Source organism: Hibiscus syriacus, unplaced genomic scaffold, assembly GCF_006381635.1.
Source record: "Hibiscus syriacus cultivar Baekdansim isolate YM2019G1 unplaced genomic scaffold, ASM638163v2 tig00110597_pilon, whole genome shotgun sequence".
Classification (NCBI taxonomy): domain Eukaryota; kingdom Viridiplantae; phylum Streptophyta; class Magnoliopsida; order Malvales; family Malvaceae; genus Hibiscus; species Hibiscus syriacus.
In genome coordinates this window covers 1,795,473-1,820,480 of record NW_024062795.1, presented here as the reverse complement: position 1 = coordinate 1,820,480, position 25,008 = coordinate 1,795,473, and the positions used below count along the sequence as shown (strand labels likewise).

Below are 25,008 nucleotides of genomic sequence, written 5' to 3'. Positions count from 1 at the left end.
ATTAACAAAGACGGTGACTACGGACAAACTGAAGTTGTGTTCAGCTTCAGTTGGCATGCTAGAGTAACAAGACCAGAAATGTTGTTGCATAGATCGAGGTGTGAAGACATATTAAAATCAGTCTTCAAGTGGGAGATTGTTAGAAAAGTCAGAAAAAGGCTAGAAAGGGGGGCTATTTTTTCAAATGAAGAGCATCGATTTCAAAAATTGGGGACACCGAATTTTAATTATAATTGTAATAGGGTTAATTACACTTTAGTCCCTACACACTTTAGGGTATTTATAAGATTAATCTCTAAGCTTCAACTATAAATACCCTAACCCATTTAGCTTCAAAATCATCCCAAATCATCCCAAATCATTTCTTTCTCCCAATACTAGAGAACTTTCTTGTGAGTAGTGAGTGTTTTGTAAACACCTGTAAATTTTCTTTCTTTTCTTTCTTAATAAAATATCTACAGCAGTCCTGAGACGTAGGCATAATTGACTGAACTCCGTTATCAATTTCGAGTATTATTTTTTCGCTTTTATTTTGTATTCTCACTAATCTGGTTATAGGGAAATTACTTGTTTACTCGTTTATTTTTCAACATCTGACTTCACTGCAATACCCCATTCTGCTGTCCGTTCAACTATACAGTCCATACTAGCTTTTATCGAGGACTGTCCATTTGAATCTTCCCCTGCAGTGCTACTCCCATTTAAGTTTTCGATGGAGTCGTCATCAAACCTTATGATCTTAGAATTGTTGGAAGCTTCTCCTTCCAAAGCTAACCACTTATCAACAGGTTGATTAGGCTCTTTCCTTGTAGCAGTAGTGATTTTCGTTGCTGTTCCGTCCTCAATGTTCCGAGTTCCCAAAGATTCAAATAACTCAATCAATCTCTAACGTTCCCTACTTGATAGACTGTTTGGTGACGAGGGACTAAAACTTGATTCAGATGACCCCTGCACCCCCATGGCCGTTCCTTTCTCCGTTTCCAACTTCTCTCCGGTGAATGCAGGTAAGCTGCATACAATAACCAAGTCAGAAATGATCATTAATCAAAGTAACTTTTTATCAAACATCTCCCATACTAAAATTCAGTGCTGGAGAAGTATCTCCTATACGAACTCTAGAACACATGAAGAATACATGATTTTAGGAAACTGTACACAGAATTATACCTACTTTTAAATGAGCTCAAACTTGTAAAGCACTTTAATGGCAATGGAGACGGTGACACAGCTCTAAATTCATTCTAGTTCCCAAGGTTCTGGTTCTGGTTTCTATTGAATATAATAGCAGGATAATGTTTCCAAGCTCCAATGGACATGAGATTTTTACGTGTGGCTAGTTCAAACAGATACATCAAGATCGTCGATTTTTCCATCAAATCTGTCAGAGAAATTGTCACATTTAGATGAGGAACAAGATTTTTATCGTCACAGGAGCAAAGAAAACAGTACCAGATTTGTGAGGCTGCAATGCGAAGGACCCTTACGTCGAGATTCAATGAAGATAAATTTCACTTTCACCCTCACTGTCTGCAACTTTGGTATGTTCCTTGGGAGACAGATACGAGCAAAAACGGATTTTCGTTTTACGAATATCATCAAATGAAGATGTCAAGATCAAGGACCACAGCGTTAACATTTGTTTGGTTTTTGATAGAATCCACGTTTTATACCCATCACCTGATCGATGGTGGATCTAGAAATATTTTTCAGAATAAACACATATATTAATAATATAATTTTTTTATACGAGATAGGTACCAATAAAATTTCACGATAGACACCATCAGTACAATGAACAACAAATATAAAAAATTTCGAATTTCAAAATAGACAAGTGTTGACCATAAAATATACATTTATCCACCATTGCCACCATCAACATCACCCCAACTTATGTGACATAAAATCATGTAACAACATCAATATGGAAGCTGAGATTAAAATTGGTAATTTAGATTACATAAAACAAAATCTCCAACTTCTTTTAAGAAGATACAAATACAATCACATTGAATAATGAGAGTCATTATTGAATATACAAAATAAGATTCAAATCTAGGACCAGTCTTTGCTAACTGTGTCAAAATTTTATTGACCTAATTATATATATATTATATGTATTAAATTCATATATATATTGAGGGTCGTCAATAGTGTATATATATATATATGAAATGAAACTAGTAATTAAGTAAATTAATTAATTTAAATATAATACATTTCCATTTGACCGTATGAAAAAAATGTAATATTGAATATAGAACAATTGTTGATAATCACGCTATATTAACATGTTATTTAAAAAAATGTCAATTTTTATTAAGGGTAATGTATAATGTATTTTCTGAGATTTTATTTGTTTTTCATTTCGGTACTCTACATTTAAAAATGTTTATTTTCTGAGATTTCAGTCCGAAATCAAATATTATATAATATAATCAAATAATTTAATTTCTTTTTTAGATGTGACATTCAATGTAGTATTATTTGATGAAACTAATAAAAATATTAATATTATAACTGATAATATTTGTTTCAAAAAGTTAAGATATCAATATAATAGAAAAATTAAATTGTCATAAAAATAAAAACAAAATTACTTTGATTTTTTTTCTAACTCGATAATAAGATCAAACTTTCATATAAGTCGATCTTTCAAAAACAAGTATGCCTTGCCAGCCTATATAATATGAATAATTAATTATATTTAGAATAATATAATATTAATTTTATAAAAAAATAAATAGTTATTTAATTACTTTATTTTATTTCTAAATGAAATAAAAAACTATAGTGTGATCTTTAATTTTAATCACAATTCAATTTAAATATTAATTTAACTAAAAATATAAAAACAATATAGTTTGATTTGGTGTCTAAACATTAAACTCTTTTTTATGGAGATTTTAGATTCGATCTATCTATTAACCTTGGGGTCGTGGGATCGAGTCTCACGGTGGACAATTCATAATTCAGAGGTATCCACGGAAGCTGCTCTCAACCTGGTGTTGAAGGCAGCCTACTAGAGGGACTTAAAGGGACCAACGGGGGAGATTACAAAGTAACTCAACACTCAATTTAACTCGAGTGAAACCCCATATGTAATTTCATTACCAAGAAAGCGAAAAGCGTAGCTGGAAGATGGAGTGAACTACTAGGGTCCGCAAGGAGTTCTTCAAAACCAGGGTCCGTTAGGAGGTTCTTCGAAGTCATGAAAGCGTTCGGGCAAGGAAGTTTGAAGTTCGGAGCATATGGTTTCGCCAGGAAAGGTAAAGGATTCTTTCCCATTACATATGGGAATAAAGGTCAGCTAATTTTATCAAAATTCTAATATAATGTAGTGGCTAGGTGCTTAATTCCTTGGATAGGATATTTAGAGTTCAAATCCCTACCCACACTCAAGTGTAATAAATTCTATTAATTTTATTTAACTAATATAGTGATTATTAGTCGAATAATTTTTTTAAAAGTAATAAACGATTAAAACCAAAAATATTAATGACTAATAGTGTAATTTATATTTTTTATTATAATAATTTAATTATAATTACAAATTAGTCTACTTAAAAATCAAAGGTATAATAATAATAAAAACATCTATCCTCAATATTTAATGAAACAGTCACTTGACCCCATTTTTTAGAACATTTTAACCCTCATTATTTTATTTTAGATCGAAAAACCCTCTACAAATAAAAATTATGAATCAATAAATTATCAATATTCTAAAATATAGACTTTTTTCCTCTATAAAAAAACGTTGGGGAGGACGTAAAATGCTTCAAAAAGAAAAAATAATGGTTAAAGTGACTATTTAGAGTTTTTCATCTTAAAATATAACTTTACTATTAAAAAAAGGATTAAAAACCAAAATTACTATTTAATATTAGAAACATCTGCCAAAATTAAATCATTCCATCTATCATATAGATTCATTATAGAATATGACCTTCAACTTAATATAAAATTAAATAAATTGAATGCCTGCATCTTGATATGCATAATGCGTCATGTATATAATTCGCCGAAAAAGAAATTGAAACGCAGAAGACAAGAATCCGAACCAACGCAAGAGATGTGCACTTGCCAGAAGCTTGAGACGTCCCAAAAATATATATTCTACTATTTAATCTCAAAAGAATTCTAATGTAAATTTCTCTGGCCCACAATTTGTCTCGTTATTCCCCCATGTAAGTATTTAAGAAAAAAGAAAAACACTACATTTTAATAAATAATCAGAATGTAGGCAGAAGCAAAAACAGCATAGAAGGCATCGAGCCGTGATTAAAACCGAATTTGTCACAGCAAAGTAATATCGAATGCCTATAACAAACATCCTACGACCCAAACATACACACATACCATTGGTGGCATTGGCATTGCCCCCCATGGCCTTTCCCCACTTCAATCTTCAAAGGAAGGCGTCCTTCTCCAGCAATTTTACTACCTCGTTCTGATTGTTGAGCTTCGCAACGTCAATGGGAGTCTTCCCATCCATGTTTTGGAGAGTTCTGCAATCATCATCAAAGCAAATAGTCATTACTCACTTGGAAGAGGTCGTGTCACTATAAATGTTTAACCACTTCATTACTTACACAGCAGCACCATTTTCCAGTAGAAGGGCCACACACTCTTTCCTTCCATAACCTGCCGCATAATGAAGTGCAGTATTCTTATTCTTGTCCAAAGCATCAACTTTTGCCCCAGCTTCAAGCAGGATTTGAGCACATTTCTCCTGAAATAAAACCAAAATTGTATTTTTTGTTATCCCACAGACAACAAACCTAGAATACTAGCTCAAGCAACTAATAATTTAATCTCGTACAAACTCATGTAAACTGCTAGATTATACCCATCTTTTTCTTGTTTTGTCATGCATAGCCGCAATTTGGTAGGATAAATCCCTCAAAAGAAATAAATCCATCATTTATTAGAGGAAATATAATGAATATGCCCACTCGATGCCAATAAGTACTGTAAAAACAGGTAGCAAGCATTGCTTAGTAGCCAACAGATTCCATTCTAAGCTAATATCAAATAAAGTAGTAAAAAGAAAAGCCTGATTGATTTGTTTCAGTCTTTCGGATATGTATTAGGCATTAGCGACAAAGATCCCAAGATGAGATGCTACAAACAAAAGGTTGCTTTAATCCAAGTCCTACATTCCAAACTGCTTTTGGCAGTCTATTATTGGGTTCCAATATTTGTCCGTCTTAAAATTTCCACTCAATGAGGCTATTAAGAAGCCCTTAGTGCATTAACAAGTGTAGTTATTTACTTATTCATGTATGAGGTAGAGATTGGTAATGAATACTTGCATTACTGATTAAAACCATCTGATTTGTTAGATAATGAAACTACTTCATTTGTTAGATAATGCAGCAGCATAAGAGAGGGGCGAGGGGGAAGGGGAGGGGAGGGAGGATGGAAGAGTGATTCGGATAAAAATTATTATTACCTCGCCATAACCACAAGCAAAATGCAATGCAGTCCTTCCCTCTGAATCTTCTTCATCCTTTCAGCACCCGAAGATAGTGCAGCTTTCAGACCCTGAACCATGAATACAGTCAAGACATTTCAGATTGCCTGTCAAAGGAGAAAACATAAGTAGAAAATATTCATTCTACCATACTTCAACATCACCAACACTAGCACAATTATGTACTATTGACTCATCCTCATTTCCTGCTTCGTCCTCTTCACCTGCCGCAGGGTTATCAGCAGAAGTGGCTGCATCTCCTGAAACAGCAAGACCCATTGCTTCACCCAACTTCTGCAGGACTTCTTTATCATTCCAATACCTAAACATTAAAACCTTTCTTGATTCATTTACTGAAGAAATCGTAGGATGCAATATCATACATCTAAAAGAAGAAAATGATGTGTCCACAAGCTATCATAATGGTTTCCAATCTCCTAGTATTTTACCATTGTAATCACTCACCTCAGCATTGCTGCAGGACCACCACTCTGTATTTCTTCTAAAATAGGCTTCAAGGATGGATCTTCTTTTATACGAGCCATCCTTTCCTCGATCTGGTCCTTTTGTTGAGGATTAGCTAAACTGTCAAGCATGCTAGACATAGCTGGATCCTGAAGGACACGAAAATTTTCATCTACCAGAAGTGATTCATGTAATTTAATATTAGGGAAAAAGAATGGAAGAATCATTAATCCACTCCAAGTGGAAACTGAGCCCACATATACCTGCATTAATTCATTACCAAGACGCTCAGCCATGGTCATAAACTGGGGATTCTGCATAACCTGTTGCATAGTTGAATAGTACTGCTGTGGATCGAACTGTGGAATGGTCTCTTCAGTTGGTGCTCCTTGAAACGTTTTCATGAGCTGCTCTGCCATTTGATTAAATGAAGGATCTTTGGCTATCTGCTCAGCTAGTTCCTTGATACTTGGATCCTAACAAACCAAGATGGTTAACATCTATAAGATATAAATTTGAATGCCAGTCCATAGCAATTTCGTTCCTTGCTGAAAATGTCAATTAACGAGATCAGCCAGAAACTTTAATATACTCTACTACTGCAGCATTAGCAAGGATACATCTCAAAGAACGATCAAATCAATAAGTTCACAACATTTCCAAACAATAATTTAGAAAATAAAAGGAGAGATGCTTACATTAAGAAGGCCACTCATGGCTGAGAAATCAAACGGATTTGGTGGAGCAAACCCAGGACCAGGCATAGTGGTGGCAGGGGCAGTACCTGCTTGTGCTTGTTGTGATCCCCCAGTGGTGGATGTTTCGGGCTTTGAACTTTTGTTCTCTGTTTTCAAAGTCGATTTCTCATCTAATAAATAAGGAGAAACATAAAGAATAATCAATCCATCAATTCACTATCTTCCAAACCAAGCCTATGGATTAATCCACATTAACCATAAACAAATTGAAATTACTCAATCCCTAACACAATTGTTATACCACAAACTTAGTAAAATGAAAAGGAATAGGAAGCATTTCCGAATTGAAAATCAGATCAATTACTTCGTTGTGAAAAAAAAGAATAATCAGAATAACCTAAAACAGTAAATTAAGCGCCGTTTAAGATGTAAGCATGAACTCTCCGATAGATCTCACAACAAATTCCAAATACCAATAAGGAAAGAAAGGTAAATCTGGGATTATGCTCACCGGCAGCAGTGTGTTCCTTCTTCAATCGGAAGCCATGGTAAAATAGCTGAAAACAACAAACAAGTTTTAGAAATGAGTAATTTAAAAGAAAAAAATTAATCAGAAATTAGATTGAAACATTGCAGCCAATTTTTTTTATAATGTGAGATGAGAAATGAAAAAGATAAATAAGAGAATTGAAAACCCTTTCTTCCTTTTGTTTCTGACAAGGCACACTAGTATGGGAAGCTAAGAACCAAAGGCTTAGGGATTTATAAAGCAACTAAAAATAATAACTAATGAAAATTTGGTGTAATTATATTCATTTTTTATATTTTGAAGGTGCTTTTTTAATATATTCTTATTTTTAAATTATATTTTCTTTGTTATATACTACGATCTAATTCTATTATTAATCCACATGTTATGTGTAAAGTATTAATTTATTTTTATAATTTAATGTGTTTGTTTTTAATTTATGTATTTTTTATTTTAAAACTCATTTCTCTTATAAATTGTTGTCATTAAATCTATTAGGTCGAATTTCTTAATTAGTTTATACATTATGTAGAAATTATGAATTTAACCAATATTTTCCAATTTAATCATTTTAAGTCTTAAAATGTATAGACTAAGATAATCAAATTGAAACATATGAACAAAACCCATACCGTACATATTATTCAAGGATTAATAACATAATTTGACCCAATTTTATTGTATGGTTAGGCCATCTTCTGTTTGGTTCTTTACGCCATTGTAAATGGGCTAGATTTCCATTTACAATCCCATGTTTTAAATGGGTCGATGTAAAATGCTCCACAACTTTTGAGCCTTCCTCTTATAGTTAAAAGTCGTTCATAAAATTTAGTAGTCAATAGCAATACATGTTTTCAAACTATGATTATCATATTAAATTAGTCTGTAAATTTTTTAGAATTTTAATTTCAACTTCGAATTATTATTTTTGTATTAAATTAATCTCTAAATTTTTGAATATTTTATTTTCATCCCCAAGTTATAACCCTCATTTTATATTAATCCCGAAAATATTCTAATTTCATTCCTAAACTTTTGAATGATTTTAGGGGATTCTATTGGAATGTTCATAAGGTTGGGAATAAATTTAGAATGAGAGTCATAGTTTCAGAAAATATAACGCAATTAATTCTAAAATTTGAGTCACCGAGTTTATAATGGGATTAAACTCTCATTTAGCCCCCCAAAGTTATACTTGTTCTGCACTTTAGTACCTAAAGAAAGATTTTATCATATACATTACACACCACTTTTGAAGTCAGTGGCCATGTGGTCAAAAAACATAAAATAATACACTGATCCCACGAGCAAGATTTTTTAATCCAAATGTTGTAAAAGTATTTTAAATGATTTTAAATTAGCACAAAACCATTGGTTTCACCCTATCTTACAACAAAAAATAAGATAGTTTATCTTTAAATACTTGCATTAACTTATCAAAATTTAATAGCTAACAGCAACTAATAGCATAACTATCAACAAAAACAACGGAGAGTGCCTTCATCGTTTACTGACCCATTATTGATATGCGTTGTAAAAGATATCAATACAAGTTCAATACTTGGTGTTAATAAAGAACAAGATCAATGGACATACCTCAACTAGTTCATCATCAACGGACTCTTTATTTCTATATATAAATAAACGATTAATCATAATCCTCAACTAGTTCATCATCAATGGTAATACTTGTAGTAATCAAATAAGAGAGATTGGCTTATAAACAATTTTTCCAAACATAGAAAAAAAGAAAGTAATCGATGTATGATTGATAGTCGACATTAAGGTTGCCACCAATGGCGACAAAGAGAGAGGTTTTATAGTAAAAAAATGACTAATTTTTTTTATTTGTGGTCACTCTTATAGAGAAAATGATTTTTAGTATTATTTAACAAATTAATTATCTTTCTATCTCATCCACCGATAAAATATTAAGTATTTAAATTATCATTGGCACATTCAATTTAATAAGATAATATATATTATAATTTAAAAAAAATTGTTACATAAAATTTCAACCGATATTATACATAACATTGAACTGATTATATAAAATCTCAATTAAGGAAAGGTTCATCCAAATCTTCTTTGATTTAAATTTCTTTCTAAATTTCAGTCTAATGTCTGCGTTAATCTTGTTTTATATCCTTTTTTGTTGATCATTCTAACAAGAAAGGAATATAATTTAGTATTCTTACCTTATAATAATATGTAACATTAAATTAAATTAAACAATAGAGGACCAATCATATAGTTGTTGAGTAATATTTAAAAAATAAATTATTTTTTAGAAAAAGGTAGGCTCATGTTGCCTCGCCTGCTCTTACCAAAACATTAAAGGGTAAAGTATACAAGTGGTCCAGTTATAAGATATTATTTGGTTGAGTTCTTCAACTGTTAAAAGTAATAAAATTATTCCTCAATTATAGGAAAGTATTTATTTGAGTCTCTCGATTATTAAAAATTACCAAATAATACTCAACTATTCATTATGTTCTAAACTCATCATTTTTCGCTAAAAAATTAACGATCAGCTGATTTAGACGTTAATATGTTGACTGGGATGTGATAAAACTTGATCTTCCAATCTCAAACGATTATTATATCTTAGTCAATATATTAACGTCCAACTCAAATAATCGTTAATTTTTTAACAAAAAAAGATGAATTTGGAACATAATAAATAGTCAAACAACTATATTTTAACTTTTAGTAGTCCAAAGACTCAACAAAATAATTTCCTATAATACATATATTATTTTATAACTTTTAATAATCAAAATATTTAATAAAATAGTATCACATATTTGGAAACATTTGTGTACTTTACCCAAAATTAAATAGAAAGAGACCAAAGAGGCAAAGGTGGCGTTCTCTCTTCAACTTAAGTGTCAATCGGACGAATCCGCTTATCCACAGTCCACACCTAACTCATCCCGGCAGAAATTTCGATTCACCGCCGCCGCTGCTTCCTTCCTTTTTCAGGTCGGTGTCAATTTTACTTCTTCCCATTTCATAAACCGTTCGACACTCCGAATTATTCACAAATTTCGATTAAAACCTTTTTTTATATTTTAAACTAAAATTTGAAAATCGTGCACTGATCTGATAGAGTAATACTGAGGATCGCGCTTTAGGGAGACCACTGATCGTAATTCGAGCTCCCATCGTCATCACTAGAATAAGTAAAAAATATTTTCTTTTTTTGTATGTCTTCGTCTATTGATTTCTACTCCGTGGTGGAATTTGGTGGTGGCAATTACGGAGCAGAAGCGGCTTAACGGAGATGCAGCACAGTGGGAGCTTGTCGAGTAGTAATAGTTCGTCAGTGAGAGTACCGCCCTTGTCTCCGCAGTCTCAGCAGTCATCGAGGCGGCTGAGCTTGTGCTCGCAAATAGCAACCCACACGTCCTCGATTGTGTTCCCGGAGAAACGTGCTAAGAAGCATAAAGCTTTCTCCAAACGCAGCGAAGGCCCTATCGCGGATGATCAAAGTGATAAATCCAAAAGGGAAGAGCATCGTATTGATATTGGTGGAGGGGATGAAAATTCCGATTTGCTTGGCTATGTAGTTTACTCAGGGAAGCTCATTTTGGATAAGAGAAAGAATGTCCAAAATAATAATAATTCCTCCGATATAGAGCAGGATTCTTCTACTGATATAGCCAGCCAAGAAGCTGTTGCTGCTAAACTCACCAGCAAGGCATTGATTTGGGGTTCACATGTATTGTCAATTGATGATGTCATCTCGGTAAACATTTAATCCTCTAGAATAGATCATTCCAATGTATAGGTTTATTTTTGGGTTTTAGTTTGCAATCAGTCTGTTCAGTATCTTCACATTTGACAGGTATCCTACAATGTTGGTGTTAAACATTTCACTGTGCACTCTTACCCTCTAAAAAAGGCAGCTTGTGGCTTCTCGGGATTTATTAAACCAAAGAGAAGGCGAAAGGATTTTTGTTTCTTGGCTTCTAGTGTAGAAGAGGCAGTTCAATGGGTTGGTGGGTTTGCAGACCTGCATTGTTACATAAATTGTTTGCCTCACCCTTTAGTTTCTTCGAAGAAGCAAGCTTCTTCTGAATTGTTTCCAATAGATACTCCTCCTGAGCTTGTATTCAGATGCAAGAATTCATCAAAAATGCTTGTGATATTGAATCCAAGGTCAGGTCGGGGTCGTTCCTCTAAAGTTTTCCATGAGATTGTGGAACCGATATTTAAGGTATCTTCTGTATCTTTTCCCTTACCAGTTTGTATAGGTTCTACTTTTGATCGTTCCACATTATGTATGGACTTGATTCATTGGAATGGGATGTCCTTAACCATGATTGCTGTTGTTAGTTTGTGGTTCTCTTCCTGTTCACCTAATCCACCCATAAAATGATTAGTGTCCATAATGTACTTTTCTCTTAGGTGAACTTGTGTTGATGTTTCTCTGTATCTTATGATTGTGCGATCTAATCTCTTATTATTATATTTCTCTGGATAATGATCTTTTGTTTTTGTTGTGTGCTTTATTCATTTTTCTATAAATTCCTGCTTCTTTCACTTGATATATGTCTTCTTTCCTTTCTCCTGTTATTCTTTTATAATTGTGTAGAAGAAATTATTCCTTACCTTGGGCTGTACTGAGTTTTCATGTTGTATATGCAAACTGTGACAGCTTGCTGGATTTAGATTGGAGGTAGTCAAGACAACATCTGCCGGCCATGCTAAAAAGCTGGCATCTACTGTTGATATCAGCACATGCCCTGATGGTAGTATTACTTGAATAAATACCTGTTCGAATTTTTCTTATGTTTTTAATGATTGTCATTATCATCTTATTCATTAACAGGAATCTAAATCAATCTAATTTTTTCAGGAATAATATGCATTGGTGGTGATGGGATTATCAATGAGGTTAGCCATGTCTGCTCTAGTTAAATTCTGATTCTTGTTTCCCTCTTCATTTTTTTTCTAGAGAATCTTTTGGTCAATTTGCCAAGGGTGCAAGAAAAAACTAGGCACTAGGACCCTTATATCATCCAAAGTGCAAGATGCAATAAAAGCGCTTGCCCTAGCAAAATAAGGTGCATATAATTATTGAATATTTAATGAACTCAAATGATTGTTCTGTGTCTAATCAATTTCTTAATTACAAGTATTAATCACCATAAGTAACTAAAAGTGTCATCATCAAACAAAAACTATATGCTCACTTTAATGTTCGCCTGAATAATTACCACCTACATGCTGTTTTTTTTTCATTGTTATCTACCACTTCAAAAGTTGATGGGGAAGTTAAAAGCCCTTTTAACTTTGAATTGTATCTCGCTGACGCCTGACATTCTAGTATAATTCCTTCCAAGACCTACAGTACTTTACCATCACCAGATTTTTTATCTCCATTGTGGGGGATGGTGAGGATTTTATGGTACTGGATGCATCGTTTTAGAATGTAAAGCTTCCTTGTTCTTTGGGTGTTGAGTTTTATTCAGTATTCTGCTGGTGTTTCTTTTTTTATCATTAAGTTTCTGGATCTTGGTAAATGTGTAGGTTCTAAATGGTCTGCTTAGTAGAGACAATCAGAAAGAAGGAATTTCTATACCTATCGGAATTATACCAGCAGGTTCTGATAATTCATTGGTTTGGACTGTTCTTGGTGTTAGAGATCCAGTCTCTGCCGCGATTTCTATTGTAAAGGTAATTCTATTTGGTATTCAAGATGAGATTTGCTTTTCATGCCAGTTATTCTGTTACTTCCTTCATAGAGTGATTTGTCGTGTTTTCCAAAACCAGTTTGATCCATGCGTCTGAAATTGGTTAACACCCTAACATGTTTTTGGATACCACATTTTTTTATAGTTGTATCAAATTACTACTTGCCTTTTTGTATCCTTACAGTTGAGCTCTTGTTGGTTTCAGGGAGGTCTAACTGCTATAGATGTTTTTGCTGTTGAGTGGATTCGGACTGGTGTTATTCACTTTGGGATGACCGTATCTTATTATGGTTTTGTCAGTGATGGTATGTATTGGTGATCCTGGTTAACACAATAGAATTCAGTTGGTTTCTATATCCAGTCAACCTCTGTTCTTTTGAATTGTGTTCAATCTATGTTTGCTTCATTCTAGCATACCTTGGCATCTCAACATGTGCCTGAATGTTACTTCCTATGATGCCTGAATTTTTAGTGTGAGTTAACACCTACTGACTATGATCCTTTAAAATGATTTAAGCATTCATCCTCATATATGCGGCACTCATGTAACTGGCTTTTAGAAAGGTGACTGATTTTCCTTTTCATCTTTTTTTTTTGATAGAAATAGTAGGCCTCATTAAAAACCTCCCTCATAGAAGTCCTTTACCCTAAGGCAAGAACCGTCTAGCGGAAGGAGGAAAAGAGTACCTCAAAATATTATTGATAAACGAATTACATAAGACTTAAACAAACCCCTATTACAATTGTTCTCTAAAACACACTCCTTTTCATCTTTTTTTGCATTCCTTGGGTTCAGAAAAAGGCTGTTTCTGTACTTCACCCTTTGCTATTTTCCCATTGTCACAAGTTTGTGTCTATAGTTGTAATCGCACCAGAAGTTCTCGTAGAATAGCCATCTTTGCGACTTTTGTTTGAACCTTTTGGTTTTAAGTTGCCTAAGGCACATTAGATTCAAAGAAGACACATATATATAGAATGTTTGAATGAAGAAAACCATTTAGGAGTGTATATATGATACTTCATAAAGCATCTCCGTATTATTGTTTCCTAATATGGGAATGATAATCTGTATGTTTGTATCCTTTTCCCCTGTCTTGCAGTCTTAGAACTTTCTGAGAAATATCAGAAGCCATTTGGTCCACTACGATATTTTGTTGCGGGGTTCCTAAAGTTATTGTGTTTGCCAAAGTACAACTATGAAGTGGAGTACCTCTCAGCAGCAAAAGAGGATCAAGAAGGTAAAACCTCTACTGATAGGGAGGTAGTCAACATGTCAGATCTTTATACCGACATTATGAGGAGGTCAAACACAGATGACATTCCCAGAGCTTCTAGTTTATCTAGTATTGATTCAATAATGACTCCCAACCGAGCGTCTATAGGTGAGATGGACACATGTAGTAGCACTCATGCCAGCACCGAACCATCTGAATACGTCCGTGGCCTTGATCCAAAGACTAAACGTTTGTCATTTGGGAGAAGCAATGTAACAGCTGAGCCTGAAGTTATTCACCCTCAGATACCACTCTCAACAACTTCAAACTGGCGAAGGACCAGATCGAAATCTAGGACAGATAAAGGATGGAGTGGATTGACTGCAGCACCTGATCCTTCTAGATGTTCTTGGGGTAATGCTGCAACAAATGATAGCGAGGATATATCTTCGACATTGTCCGATCCCGGTCCAATTTGGGATGCTGAACCAAAATGGGACACTGAAGCTAATTGGGATAAGGAAAATCCTATTGAGTTACCAGGGCCACAAAATGATGTTGATTCAGGAATAAAGAAGGAAGTTGCCCCAAGATTCGAAGATAAATGGATTGTAACTAAGGGACCGTTTCTTGGTATCCTTGTGTGCAACCATGCATGCAGAACAGTGCAGAGTTCTCAGGTGGTGGCTCCGAAAGCTGAACATGATGACAACACCATGGATATGCTCTTAGTTCATGGGAGTGGGCGACTTCGGTTGATTAGATTTTTCTTGCTTCTACAGATGGGTAAACACCTTTCACTGCCATATGTTGAATATGTCAAGGTAAACACCTTTGTTCCATGAACAATATTATATTTCAAATATATCAGCTTGGTTATTGCATCCATAAAAGTTCATCCACATTCAGGATTGTTGCTAAAATTGTTGATGCAACTGGTTTGAGCATGCGTTTCTTGGTGCTGTTACATACGGAAAGTTATCCCATGCTCTTTAATTCATTTTAGGGATATTTAATAGGTGTTTATAGACTTTTAATCCAACAGTTAGATCAGTGAATAATGGGTCCTATATGCATAAATATCAACGGATGATTTCAACCATCTAACTATAGCTTATATTAAAAATGGCAGGTAAAATCAGTTAAAATTAAGGCTGGGAAACACACACACAACGGTTGTGGCATTGATGGTGAGTTTTTCCCCCTTGACGGAGAAGTAGTGTTGTCGTTGCTTCCAGAACAGTGCAGACTAATCGGTCGATTCCCTGGCCATCATGTATGATGACCAAGAGACATGTTTTCTCTAGAAATGTTCTTTTTGTCTTATGTAGGATGCAAATGCTTTCTTCTAGACTTGCAGCACGGGAGTGTCGGAGGATACTTGTACAAGACAGATATTTGGTCTGATACTATAGTATTTTTCATGCTAAAACCCCTCCAATTTGTGCCATTACATACTGTTAATCTCTTTTCGTCTGTTGCTTTTTTGTTTGCTTCTTGTTAGTTCCATGGTATATACGCTTTTCTTCTGTTTGTTTTCTCTGTGAGCTTCTAAATGTACTGGATCAGAAAGAACACTTGATTTTATTTTATACCCGTGTCTTAAATTCTTTTACTCATAATATATACATGAGTACAAAGAAGGCTTAGGGTTTGAGGTTAAAAAAGAGTTGTTTTAGTGGGATTTTATACTCGCATTCTGGTTATGGAACAATCTTGAATAAACACCATCACTTACAGATATGAGCGTTGAATGTGAACCAATCTCTACAATCTTTCCTTTATCCATCACAACAATCACATCTGAGGATAATCTATGTGCAACTGTAATCTGTGTGGGTCTTGAAATGAACCCAAACTTACCCTTTCTTTCATCAACTGTCTCCAGGGCGTTTACTATGGTTCTTTCGGATTCCGAATCGAGTGCACTTGTTGCTTCATCAAGAAGCAAGATTGCAGGCCTCTTTAGTAAGGTTCTAGCAATGGCTATCCTTTGCTTTTGCCCACCTGAAAGTTGGCAACCTTTATCCCCAACAAGTGTGTTATATCCATCAGTCAAGTTGCTTATGAACTCATGTATGTTTGCTTCCCTTGATACCTCCATGATTTCTGCCTCGGAAGCATGTTCGGTCCCGTAGCAAATGTTGTCTCTTAGTGAGGAGCTGAAAAGAAGTGGCTCTTGTTGCACCAATCCAATTTGTCTCCTTAATGTCCTTAGATTATATTCCTTTATGTTCTTATCATCCATGAGAACCCTTCCCTGGTTTGGATCGTAGATTCTTAGCAAAATGGCTAGCACAGATGATTTTCCAGCTCCACTCGGTCCAACAAGTGCTACTTTTGTCCCCTTTTCAATTTGCAAACTGAATTTGTTGAGGACAGTCACTTCTGGCCTTAAAGGATAGTTAAATACAATGTTTTGGAATTTGATTTTCCCTTTGATCTTCTGTTGATGTGTATCCTCTGGTGTATTGGGTTCGATTTCAGTTCTGCGGTCAAGGGTCTCGAATACAGGAGTTAGGACATTGATTGCGGAAACGACTGCGGGGATCAATGTCCATAGTTCAGTGATTGAAGGTACTGTGAGGAAGAAAATCTGGTAAGCTCTTATACCGTCTTCGAACCGAGCTTGATTTTTACTAATCAAAACCGCTGTATACCATAAAGCAACAGCATGTGCAATGTTCCATAAACAAAGGGAAAAGCCTTGAATGATCCCATACTTGATACTTTCTTTCCTGTTCCTTTTCATTGGCTCTTCCAGGGACACCCTGGCTTTCCTCATTATGTGCTTTTCATAGCAAAAGGACGCTATGGTTCGTATATTGGTGGCAGACTCGGAAGCAAGGGCGACAACTTCATGGTGGCTAGCAGCAGAGTCACCGGCAAATCCTTTGGTAGATTTAGCCTGAATGAGTCCGCCAATGAAGTGGCAAGGCATCACTGCCCAAGCTACAAGAGCCATTCTCCAGTTAACAATCATGCTAACAACTGTTGCAATTAGTATCGAGGAAATACATTGGACAATAACTGACATCCAATAGGAAATTATGGTTTTGACCATGGTGTTGTTGATGACCCTTGACGTAAGTGAACCAACATTGTTCTCGGGTTTCTCGAACCAAGCTAATTCGTTTCTTAGTATACCTTCATGAATTTAATGCAACGGATGTTAGCATGTGGATAATAATGAAGTATTTTTCAAAATTGTTGATGGGATAACTAGTACCTGAAAATAGAGCTTGCCTGAGATTTCCCATGTTCTTTTCTCCAACAACTCCATAGAAATAACGCTGCAGGGTATGCATGAATAAAGTAAGCAATCCTATTAGAGAAAAGGCAATGGAATACCTTCCAACTATCTGCTTTGCATCTTTGATGTAGTATGCTAGTCCCACTGTTATAATGAAGAATCCGAAAAAAGGCTTTGAAACACCCGCAAAAGCTGCTGCTATGGAACCTGTTGCGATCTTTTCAAGCTCTCTTCTTCCTAGGCCAAACCAGATTCTGAGGAACGTAATCATGGTGTTTCTCCTTTTCTTTCCCTCGTCCTCGGAATAATCACTACGATAGTCCTTGAGATATCTTGTTTCCTCCTTTCCCTGGGTGTCTTGTGGTGAAAACTGGTCATTGGCACTAACAAAATCCTCTGAGAATTCATCAGCCCTGTATTGTCCCACACATTCCAAGTAGGTTAAGAGTTTTATAAAAGTGGATGTAACTCAGGGTAGGGAATGCCATTTATATCAGTTTTCGAACTTCAGACCTATTGGATTTTAGGTCACAAGATTCGAAACTCGAACCTACCTTGACTCGTGAATTTGTCCAATGTTCAGAATGCTGAACAAATTGTTGTAGAACTTGCTAGAGTCTAAGCTGCGGTGCATACCGGTTTCGGTTACTTGTCCATTCTCCACAACATCAATTATATCAGCATTGATAATGGTTGACATCTTATGTGCAATCAGAATAACAGTCCTCCCTCGCATAGACTTCTCCAAGGCTTCTTGAACCAGTTTCTCCGACTCGGAATCAAGCGCACTTGTTGCCTCATGAGTAAAAGAATAGGAGGATCCTTAAGAATAGCTCTTGCTATTGCAATTCTCTGTTTCTGTCCCCCTGATAACTGTACTCTTTGGCATACCTGCATGGATGTTACATAACTATAGAGCCTAAAATCCATACAAAGTAGTGAAAACGGAGGCTAGATGGATAACCTCGGTTGAATACTGATTTGGATGTTGAGTGATAAAACTATGTGCATTCGCCATTATGGCCACATCCAGGACCTGTTGATTGCTTGCATTCATGTTTACTACTTTGATATTATCCTTGATGGTACTGGCAAAGAGTGATGGTTCTTGGGATACTGCTCCGATGTTCTTTCGGAGGAACTTCAAATCGAGATCCTTAATGTTATGATTGTCAATGAGAGTCTCCCCTACAATGTGCAAGCAAAGTTTATTAGATAGAAGCCTTGCTTGAATGAAAACTGCAGGTATTTGCATAGAAGAAAATGCAAACCTTTGGAGGGGTCATAGAACCTTTCAACTAAGGAGATAACAGTACTCTTTCCACAACCACTGCTTCCTACTAAAGCAACCATCTTTCCTACTGGAATTGACAGTGAAAATCCTTCAAGGATCGGTTTTTCTGGCCGAGAAGGGTAAGCAAAGTATACATCAAATATTTCGATGTTTCCCCTGATCTTATGAACCTTCTCCTTCCCCATTGAATCATAGCTTATAGCCTTGAAAACCTCGTACCCTGCAGCCTTTGCTTGATTGAATATTTGTACGTCTGGTGCGGCAAAAGTAAGTGATCTGCAAGTTTAAAGAAATTGGTATCACATATATGTACAAATACGTGGAGACCAGATTGAAACAGTTAAACTCTGGGTCTTTTCTTATATGGAACCGAAGAGAATCTCATCACCGCAGCGATAACATCGCCCCCTTTAGCTTTCCTAGAAGTCACTGCAAGAGCTCCAATCCATATGATCAAAGCCCAAGCACAAAAGCTCACAGATTGTAACATGCCGGTTCCAACTCCTTTTATCAGTGCTCTCCTTTGCTTAATGAGAACAGCTTCTCCAAGCTCACAGAGAACGATTTAATCGCCGAATTCTCCCCAACAAATGCAAATACTGTTTTTATTTGAGAGAGAGTCTGCGGCAAATAAACCTTGCATGTTATCAACTGATATAACTTATACACTAAAGTATCATATGTATTAATCATCTTACTGGTAAAAAACCTAAACATATGGAGTGAGATTGCTTTACCTGTTCCACCATGGATGTTGCTTCCGATACGAAAAGCGTCTTCATAGCTGAAATAGTATTCATTTTCTTAGTGTAGGTCCCTCCGATAACACGAATAGTAGGGGCAACCACCAAGGTAAGAAGGGACACTTCCCAACAGCATATGACGGCAATTAAGATTCCACAAAACAATGTTGCAAAGCTTGAGAGAAAATGGCCCAGCTGATAGTCAAAAGTTAAGTTAGCAATACATACATATACATACAAACGATCTACCTTCTCTCCTATTGCATCTTGTATGACACTCATGTGATAAGTTATTCCACTAATGATTTCCCACTTGTTATATCTGTATCAAATGCTCCAATCTCCTGGCAGAGCATTGCTCTCAGATATGCTAACCGTAATCGTGCCATTTGTCGTTCACTTGCATACATCCAGCAACCAATCTCTGCAGAAGCTCAAAATCATAAAAATGAAGCAAAAGAAGGGAGTTTTAGGGACCCACTTATACATATATATGTATTAAGCAGAGGGTAAGTACCTAGTATGCCAGCTGGGAATGTAGCAAAAGCCATGTACCATACAAAGGGAACAACCTACACAAACAGACAAAGAAGAAAGTACGTTCATAATCTAATGTGAAGTGGTCTTCAAATTTTAACAGTGGGTATATATACTTTCTCGAGTGCTTTAAACGTGCCATGATTGTCGCCAAGGTTGTCCCCGAAAGCATTGAGAGCTTTTCCGAGTAAAAGATATCCAACAGGTTGAGCCATGCCATGGATTATGGACCCTAAAGTCCCTAATGCCATAAGAGTCCAATCAAGAGTATCTGCATAGCTCAAAAGCATATAAAATGGCAAAGCTTTATTAGCAGCCTCCCCAATCTTCTTCTCTTCATCTACTTCATTGTGCTTATCTTCTACAGGGGTTTTCGGAGCCATAGGCAAGTAGGTGTGAAGTGTTTGTTGAATCTTGAAGATACTCTTGAACTTTTTGCCTCGTCGATGTAGATTTATAATACTTGTAGTTGTTTAGGAAATAATGTATTGTATCATATGGAACAAAGAACATATAATGGATATGCCATGGATATGCTTTAAAATATTAGAGTGAAGTGAATTGTTTAACTTGTTTTCTCCTTGGAAAAATCCCATATTTCTGTTTTTGCATGGCGTGCCTGTATGACGCTCAAAATCCAAGTAGAAGTAAACATAGAGATTCCTTAGAAAATCCCAGGTTGACCTGCAAACTAGCTGCAATTATAAGACAATCGTAAAGTTAAAAATTGAAGACGGCGGTCTACCTCATTTAAAAATGTTAAACATTAAATGTATTATAATATAAATATAAAGTTTTATATTTTTATTTTTAAAGAAATATTATGATAAATTTATTTTTAATGAATTACTTTTAAAAGATTTTAAATTAGGTGGTTTGTAGAATTTGGGATTATTTTAAAAAAATAAACATTAAATTCATATTCAGAAAATAAAAAAAACAAACTGAATATTTTAAAATCTAATAATTATCGACGATAACGATTGATAATGGCCGATAACGATAATCGAGGACAATAATAAGTGACGGTCAACCATAAAAACTTTAACAAAATTTAAATAATAAGCTAATACTTATTTAAAATTTGTTTAAAAATTAAATTAATAATTATGTAAAATTTAAGATAAAATTAATATATCTAAATTTTAAGAGATGAATTAAAATTTAACCGTTTTTATTAACGTGACAAACAAACGATAATTAATGATTCAATGATCAAAATATAATAAACCAATAATATAAATGATTAAAACGTAATAATTTTCAAAATTGATGATCAAAATCAAATAAACTGAAAACAAAAGGATCATAAGTGTAGTTAACCCAAAACATAAAGATAAAAACTCCACCAATATGATTCCGGTCATACAATCAAGTTTTTCCACTAATAAAGTTCTAGCTTAGAATAACTATATAATAAGCATACAAGATCATGAAAGCAACAAAACGCCATTTTAAAAGTTCATCGGTGGATGCTGCTGCAGACTCTAAAATATCATCACTTCACAATGCAGATCTTAATAACTGAAGCAGCACCGATCCGGTGAAGTACAACGGCGCATCACCAGGTTTGCATAACCCCTTCTCCATAGCTGATTTTAGTGCGGCTTCCAAGATAACCTCGGTGGATTCGGCATCGGTTGCCTTTCCTGAGCCTTCTGCCAGTATAGGAACCAAGCCCCTATATATCAGACTGTGTCTTGCCGGCCGTTCGTCGCTGCAGGTCCAATCGAATGAATCAGTTGTCAATACAGGGACAACCACAGACAGGATTGGAACTGCCGGTCTGTACTTGGCAACCAACTTGGCTGTTGTTCCACCACGAGTTAGAACGACAATGAGTTTGGCTTTAGCCTTGTTAGCTGTTCGTACAGCAGACGATGCGAGACTCTCCAATGTGCTCATCGGAAGCGGAGTTGATCGGATCATTTCTTTAAAGATTGCATCGTAGTCAAGGGAGGATTCTGCCTCGATACAAATTCGAGCCATGATCTTTACAGCAAGCTCCGGATATGCCCCAGCAGCACTCTCACCACTGAGCATGACACAATCCGTACCATCAAGGACAGCATTAGCAACATCAGTAGCTTCAGCTCGGGTTGGTCTTGGAGACTTGATCATAGATTCAAGCATTTGAGTGGCAGTAACAACTGGCTTGCCTGCTATATTACACTTGTATATCATCATCTTCTGGGCTAGGAAGATTTTCTCCACCGGAATCTCCATTCCGAGATCACCACGTGCAACCATAAATGCATCAGTCTCACGCAAAATCTCATCGAAGTTGACGACACCCTCCTGGTTCTCAACCTAAAAGAATCACAATAACCGTAGTACTTGTTAGTCTAAAATGAGAAACAAGAATCGTAATAGCCAATGAAAAGCAATGTCAAAGAAGGCAATCAATGGCATCTAAGTTTAGGAAATTTATAAACAACATTAGCACAGTATAATATACAATTTAAGATGAAACTCGTGTGCTGTCGGACACAAAAAACAACAAAATAGGCAACGGTCTTCTTCTCATTGGAACAAATATGTCAGCCTAGGTCTTCTTCTCTTAAGATGAAACCCATGTGCTGTCGAACACAAAAAAAAAACAACAAAACAGGCAATGGTGGTATTCAAGTTGTAATAAAAAAAAGTAGTCATTTAGCACAAGAACGAGGCCCCTACTCTAGTTGAATTAACATTTGCATCGCATAAAGAAACCACATAGAATCTGATCAATAATCACGATTCAACAGTGAAACATAAGAAGATACCTTCGACATCAATTGAATCTGCTTTGCATGGGAACCAAGAACCTTACGGACATTAACAAGATCAGACCCTTTGCGCACAAATGAAAGAGCAATCATATCAATACTGTTGGGAACTCCCCATCCTAAGATATCTTCCTTATCCTTTTCTGTGAGCGTTGGAAGATCCACCACAACACCGGGAAGGTTGACATTTTTCCGCTCACCAAGCATAGCAGTATTCTCACACCGGCATCTCACGGTTCCAGCAGAAGGATCACAGGCCAACACTTTCAGTGTGATCGTACCATCTGCACACAAAATGGTGTTTCCCGGTTTCAGATCAACAGCCAACTTTTTGTAGCTCATGGAGATCATATTCTCGTCTCCCTTGATGTCATAATTAGTAGTTATAGTAATTTCTTGGCCCTCCTTAAGTTGAACAGGTTTCCCATCCTTCAGGAATCCAGTTCGAATCTCAGGACCCTGCAACAACAACAACAACAACAACAAAGTCAATCAAACACAAACTACCATCTCAACGAAGGAAACAAGCACCTTAGAACAAATAGAAAACAAAACCCAGACAATCTTATGACCTACGTTATTCAAACTCGGGCTTGAGTCTAGGATACAGGTCATATCTACTTGTCTGACAGTTCAACACCTGACAGTCAAACACGGGTATTTCAAGAAGAATCAAGAGTCTGAGACCCGTTACTTGTTATTTTAACTTCATTAAACATTACAGACAAAAATCCATATAGGCGTTCCTGGTTACTAACGTAGATAATTTCTGCGCTTAGTATTAGGGACGGACCAAGGGGTGCTGAGAGTGCGGTTGTATCCTCTGAAATTTTAAATCCTTTAGATATTTTCTATTAATAATCTAATTTCGCAACCTGAAATTTTATAATTTCAGAACCTCTGAAATTTTTAATATTACCAGCTCGCACCACTAACATAAATTTCTACTTACGTCCCTCCTGCTCAGAAATGTCAAAAATCACAAAATGATTTCTTTACTATCTATAACCTGACCCCTTTTTTCCATTCAAAGGCACAGATAATGTTAAAATCGGAAAAACTAGGATATAATGGTATAGGGTAAAGGAACCTTGGTGTCAAGCATCACGGCGCAGAGAATGCCAGTATTATGCATAGCAGCCCTGAGATTGTCCAAGGTCTCCTGGTGATACTCATGGCTGCCATGAGAGAAATTGAAGCGAGCAACGTTCATCCCGGCCCTCAGCAGCTTCTCGATCATGGGCAACGATCGTGATGCTGGACCCAGAGTGCACACGATTTTGGTTCTGGGGATACGAGCGTCATTCGGTTGCTCCTTCAAGATTCCATCAATGTCTATATTCGCCATTCCCTTTGTTTTGCTCACTTACTCAACAATAATACCTGCACCCATCATCAAACAAATCAAAATCAAAGTAAAATAAGTGAGAGAAAAATAAAAGAAAAGAAGGGGAAGAAAGTAGTAAGAAGAAAACTGAAGTATTTGAATTGAAACAAACTACCCAAAGTGCAGGAAGATTTGAGGAACATCAAAACAACAGAGATGGGTTTTGATTTGTATAATAAAAGCAAAACAAACATATGCAAACAGAAATCAAAGTACAACAGAATTGCTTGTTCATTTAGACTGACAATGAGATACCTTAACAAAAAGAAAACAGGGAGAAATCTGGGTTTTGGAGAAGAGAAACAGTGGGTGGTGGTGGGATTTGTAGTATGACAGGAAGGAATGGAGGAGGAATAATATAAGGACACGTGGTGGTAGTAGATGGCACAAAATGGTCGTGTACTGAGTGTTGCTTTTATTTACCATTTTTTTACCACATCCTTGGAACAGCAACGTAACAGGATGGGTTAATGGCGGTGGGGTCGGTGGTTTTGTATCTATGGGCGTCTCCCATCGTTTTTGGACCACTGTCTCTGTGGGCCTCAAAAGACCCGCCTCAAAAGTTTATACTGGTGGAATGTCTCATGAGACGCACTCTACACCACCTGGGAGTGTTGCTGAAGAATCACCACCTGGGAGTGGAACTGAAGAATCATCCCCTGGGAATGATGTTGAAGATACTGGTCATATACAACGTTCTGGTGTTGAAGCATTTTCTTCGTGTGACATCATGCCACCCACTCATATTGATCAGACTGCCCCTGGTCAAAACATTCATCTCATGGTTACACGTGGTAAGAATGGAATACGGAAACCTAATGTGTTAAATGTGTCATTGAGTGATAAGGAACCTACAACAATTTATGAGGCGCTTCTTCACTCCCATTGAAGGCTGCTGCACAGGTGAATTCGATGCTTTGACTCGCAATGAAACCTGGA

At 35.9% G+C, this 25,008-nt stretch overlaps 3 protein-coding genes and 1 pseudogene across 3 annotated transcripts; 1 reads left to right on the top strand and 3 right to left on the bottom strand.

The window, feature by feature from the left end:
- Nucleotides 1-4,204: 4,204 nt before the first annotated feature.
- On the bottom strand, nucleotides 4,205-7,360 carry LOC120134108 (ankyrin repeat domain-containing protein 2B-like). The gene is given in 10 exon segments (XM_039150582.1): nucleotides 4,205-4,511; nucleotides 4,596-4,735; nucleotides 5,459-5,520; nucleotides 5,523-5,550; nucleotides 5,633-5,801; nucleotides 5,945-6,093; nucleotides 6,208-6,420; nucleotides 6,643-6,812; nucleotides 7,154-7,199; nucleotides 7,338-7,360. Coding segments are annotated over 8 exon segments (927 nt in total). The 5' UTR covers nucleotides 6,709-6,812; nucleotides 7,154-7,199; nucleotides 7,338-7,360; the 3' UTR covers nucleotides 4,205-4,411.
- Nucleotides 7,361-10,381: 3,021 nt separating this feature from the next.
- Nucleotides 10,382-15,679, top strand: LOC120134582 (sphingoid long-chain bases kinase 1-like). The gene is made up of 8 exons (XM_039151021.1): nucleotides 10,382-10,922; nucleotides 11,022-11,393; nucleotides 11,835-11,928; nucleotides 12,036-12,073; nucleotides 12,710-12,856; nucleotides 13,079-13,178; nucleotides 13,974-14,911; nucleotides 15,220-15,679. The coding sequence occupies exons 1-8, from the start codon at nucleotides 10,458-10,460 to the stop codon at nucleotides 15,367-15,369; spliced, it is 2,304 nt and encodes a 767-aa protein (XP_039006952.1). The 5' UTR covers nucleotides 10,382-10,457; the 3' UTR covers nucleotides 15,370-15,679.
- Nucleotides 15,680-15,762: 83 nt separating this feature from the next.
- Nucleotides 15,763-20,587, bottom strand: LOC120133820 (annotated as a pseudogene).
- Nucleotides 20,588-21,245: 658 nt separating this feature from the next.
- LOC120134656 (pyruvate kinase, cytosolic isozyme-like) lies at nucleotides 21,246-24,365 on the bottom strand. The gene is made up of 4 exons (XM_039151096.1): nucleotides 24,325-24,365; nucleotides 23,773-24,065; nucleotides 22,680-23,141; nucleotides 21,246-22,224 (listed from the first exon to the last, which is right to left on the bottom strand). Exons 2-4 carry the CDS (start codon nucleotides 24,028-24,030, stop codon nucleotides 21,418-21,420), a joined length of 1,527 nt encoding a protein of 508 aa, XP_039007027.1. The 5' UTR covers nucleotides 24,031-24,065; nucleotides 24,325-24,365; the 3' UTR covers nucleotides 21,246-21,417.
- Between the last annotated feature and the right edge of the window lie 643 nt (nucleotides 24,366-25,008).

Bases quoted from the DNA above. Each gene is read 5' to 3' on its own strand.
- LOC120134582 (XM_039151021.1), top strand. From the start codon at position 10,458: ATGCAGCACAGTGGGAGCTTGTCGAGTAGTAATAGTTCGTCAGTGAGA. The intron at 12,857-13,078 runs GTAATTCTATTT...TGTTGGTTTCAG, and splicing joins CCGCGATTTCTATTGTAAAG to GGAGGTCTAACTGCTATAGA. The intron at 14,912-15,219 runs GTAAACACCTTT...TAAAAATGGCAG, and splicing joins CATATGTTGAATATGTCAAG to GTAAAATCAGTTAAAATTAA.
- LOC120134656 (XM_039151096.1), bottom strand. From the start codon at position 24,030: ATGGCGAATATAGACATTGATGGAATCTTGAAGGAGCAACCGAATGAC. The intron at 23,142-23,772 runs GTTCCTTTACCC...TTGTTGTTGCAG, and splicing joins CCGTGATGCTTGACACCAAG to GGTCCTGAGATTCGAACTGG. The intron at 22,225-22,679 runs GTATCTTCTTAT...TGATTCTTTTAG, and splicing joins AGATTCAATTGATGTCGAAG to GTTGAGAACCAGGAGGGTGT.